General features: G+C 38.9%; 1 protein-coding gene across 1 annotated transcript in view; it reads left to right on the top strand.

Moving 5' to 3' along the window:
* PHACTR2 (phosphatase and actin regulator 2) overlaps positions 1-2,295 on the top strand; it is a 224,887-nt gene that overhangs the window by 186,223 nt on the left and 36,369 nt on the right. The window contains exon 8 of the mRNA XM_023528333.1: positions 1,880-1,886. Within this exon, the coding sequence (XP_023384101.1) occupies positions 1,880-1,886 (7 nt within the window). The remainder of the gene's footprint in view (positions 1-1,879; positions 1,887-2,295) is intronic.

Raw genomic sequence — 2,295 nt, 5'->3', positions numbered from 1 at the left:
TGGCAACTTTATGAGAAAATGGGACACGTATAGCAGATTGCTCTTATACAGTGTATCTGAAGAACAACTTAACAGTATGAAAAAAATTATAAAGTAGTCTTTCTTTACAAGATGATTCTGCTTGAGAGACTATACAAGAGGGAAATAATACAAAGGAAAAAAAAAACCTATATTTTACAAAAGTGTTTATTTTAAGCCATATATAGCATTGACAATTTAAAACCAACCAAACATTCAAAAACGAGACTGATGAAGAATGCTGTGAAAAGTTAACACCATGAAATAATCACAGAAGCGGTTGTCTAACCGTTTCATCAAGGATTGCATACTCGGAGGTGTATCGCAAGGAGGTGATAACTGGGCTTCCGTGGAGAAGTGTGCGTGTGTGTGTTTTGGAGGTTGCATGAAAGGGGACTCCCTCATCCCAGGTCTACCCATCCCACCAGAACAGCACCTCTTCTGTCTGTTTTATATAAAGATGACACCCCAACCTCCCAAAGTTTGAGAGCCTCTGTACACACATAAACTACATGTATAAAAAAATTTTAACAGAGCACGGTTTTTAGTATTATAAATATGTAATTTTGACTGAATTGTTTTCCTAAGAACATGACACATCTAGTCACTGTCATTCAAAGATAAATCACCCACAGTTCTGCCTTAGAGAACTCTATGTCAAGTGAAAGAGACAGAATTATGTATTGCATGATGGGGCCACATGAAAATCACAGACTTCTAAGTCAGAAGAACTAGTTATGCATCCTGGCTCCTGCATTCATTAGCATGTTATCTTTGGCAAGTAAATTAATCTCTCATTTCCTCATCTGTAAAATGGGAACTAGCCCGCTACCTTGATGAATTGTTCTGAGGATTCAAGATAAGGTAAGTTAAACACCTAGTACAGTACCTGGGACTTTAAAAGTGTGAACTAATGAGAGCTATGGTTATTATCTTTATAACTGCTTTGTGGTCAGTGCTTTAATAGGTGTATAATCTATCTATAACCTCTGTATAGGGGCAAAGAACCAGGCGCCTTTAATTCTCAGTTGCAGGAAAGTTCAAATACCCACCTTCAAGTTACTATTTTAAGCATTTCTGAGATATCAGTAGTTGGAGGAGAGAAGGTCATTCTAGAGGGAGGAAACTCCATAAACAGAGGAAGGATGATGTCTTTGGAGGACGGCATATTACTGATATGTAGTACGGCATACCTGGGTACACAGATGGCACAAAATCTGGCTGGTATAGATGTTCACTGGGTTCTTTTGTGGGCTCAATTACTCAAGTTAATGTCAAGGTAACTCTGATGAAGATTAAACTTTTAACAAAATTTTTAATGAGATATTTAAACTATCATTGATTTCAGTTCTTCCAACCGTGTCTGTCACAGCAATAAAAATTTAGAATTGATAGTATCTGTGTTAAAATTGCCTTTCATTATATTCGTTGAATTTGCAAAAACTCAGCCTATGTCCAGAGGAAGTTTTTGTTTGTGATTAACAACAAATAATAATGTACACAAGACTAATAAGTTATTAAAGGGTGATTAGAATAGTCAGCTCTTGTGTACAAGTAGCTACTAATCACAAATGAACCTGGCTCGTCTTAATGGCAGATGGGAAGAGCCTATGTATCTGTAGATAACTATATGTATTGGAAATTCATTTGAGATCACAAAACCAGTATTTCATTTCCAAGACACTATGCTGTGTAGATTGATCATCTTCTGAGTTGATATGAACTCTCGAGCAGCAACCTTTTTTAGATCCTAATGACTACATATTAACTAGAGAAAAAGCTAAGCTGTTTTAACAGAGACCAGAAAGTGCAGTGGTCCAAACTGGCCCTTTCGCATGTCTCTTTTTTTTTCACATAACAGTGTAGAGGTAGGAGCATTATCCAGCATGGCTGGGGGGCATTGCTCCTTGCAGTCAGCTAGGCATCCAGGTTCCTTCTGTTGCTCTTCTATCCCCATGGACACTCTCATCTTCATGATCCAGGCTGGCTCACATGACCATGTTTAAGTTCTGGTCTGCAGTAGAAGGAAAGATAGAGAAGGAGACACACACTCCATCAGTTTTAGGGTAGAAAGTGGCAGTTAGAAGCACCACTTCCGCCCACATCCCATTGCAAGAATTTGGTCATAGAGCCACACCTTATTGCTCGGGAGGCAGAATCCTATAGCTGGGAGGCTACCACTAAAACTCACGGGGTTCTGTTTCTGCTAGGAAGAAGGGAGAATGGGCAGTGGGATAGTTGGCAGTCTTAGCCACAATCTCTAGTCTCCATGCTAAC

This window comes from Pteropus vampyrus, unplaced genomic scaffold (genome assembly GCF_000151845.1).
Source record: "Pteropus vampyrus isolate Shadow unplaced genomic scaffold, Pvam_2.0 Scaffold24, whole genome shotgun sequence".
Taxonomy (NCBI): Eukaryota; Metazoa; Chordata; class Mammalia; order Chiroptera; family Pteropodidae; genus Pteropus; species Pteropus vampyrus.
This window is presented reverse-complemented; position numbering and strand designations above follow the sequence as displayed.